General features: G+C 56.3%; 1 protein-coding gene across 1 annotated transcript in view; it reads left to right on the plus strand.

Annotated features, from left to right (window-relative positions):
• PYCR2 (pyrroline-5-carboxylate reductase family member 2) overlaps positions 1 to 383 on the plus strand; it is a gene marked incomplete at its 5' end in the record, with an annotated part of 10,667 nt that extends 10,284 nt beyond the window's left edge. Inside the window, one exon of the mRNA XM_015562332.1 lies at positions 326 to 383. Within this exon, the coding sequence (XP_015417818.1) occupies positions 326 to 383 (58 nt within the window). The remainder of the gene's footprint in view (positions 1 to 325) is intronic.
• Between the last annotated feature and the right edge of the window lie 382 nt (positions 384 to 765).

A 765-nucleotide genomic window follows, 5' to 3' on the forward strand; every position in this document is an offset into this window, starting at 1 on the left:
GAGAGGGCGGCGGTGCTCCAGTCCCGGTGGCGGGTGTGGGTCAGAGCTCTTCTCTGGACTGACGGTCGCCTGGACTTGGAACAGACCACGGGGGAGGTGCCGCCGGGTGACCCGGGATCGTGAGATTTGGTTGCCTCTCAGGCAGAAGGCTATGGAATCCCCATGGGGTCCTAGCACGCGATTCTGTATCATACTTGTGGCTTTGTGTGACAGTCAATTATAACTATTCTTTCTTTTTTTTAAAAAAATTATTTATTATTTATGTATTTATTTTATTGATTTTATACAGAGAGGAAGGGAACAAGGCCCCTGGCTGTTTGCACAGGCTGCAGGCCAGGGGTCTGAGAGCTGGTGAGACCCCTCCCTACAGGAGATGGGTGTAGGGCGGGCATCGCAGGGGCAGACACAGGGCAAATCCCCCAGACCGCTGATCCCTCCGCAAACACAGGCCCCGTTCCCAAATGTGGATTCCCCAGGGGTGCAAGCGTTTGCCGGGGAAATAAAATAAGCGGGCAATTAGCCAGAGAGAGCGAATGTGGATTGGGACTTTTACTGTGGGCCGGCTAGCGGGCGGGCGGAGGGCAGCCCTCACCCTTTGTCATGCAGAGGACAGAGGACGGAGGCCTGATTGGGGGGGTGGGGGGGCTGAGTATGGGTGGGAGTCTGGCCTCTGCAGGTTGGATTGGGCCCAGAGGTCAGAGGCAGGGAGGTCATCCCCAAGCTCCATCTGTTATGCTGGAGAGGAATAGTGGAGTGGGGAGAGGT

Source organism: Myotis davidii, unplaced genomic scaffold (genome assembly GCF_000327345.1).
Source record: "Myotis davidii unplaced genomic scaffold, ASM32734v1 scaffold174, whole genome shotgun sequence".
Taxonomy (NCBI): domain Eukaryota; kingdom Metazoa; phylum Chordata; class Mammalia; order Chiroptera; family Vespertilionidae; genus Myotis; species Myotis davidii.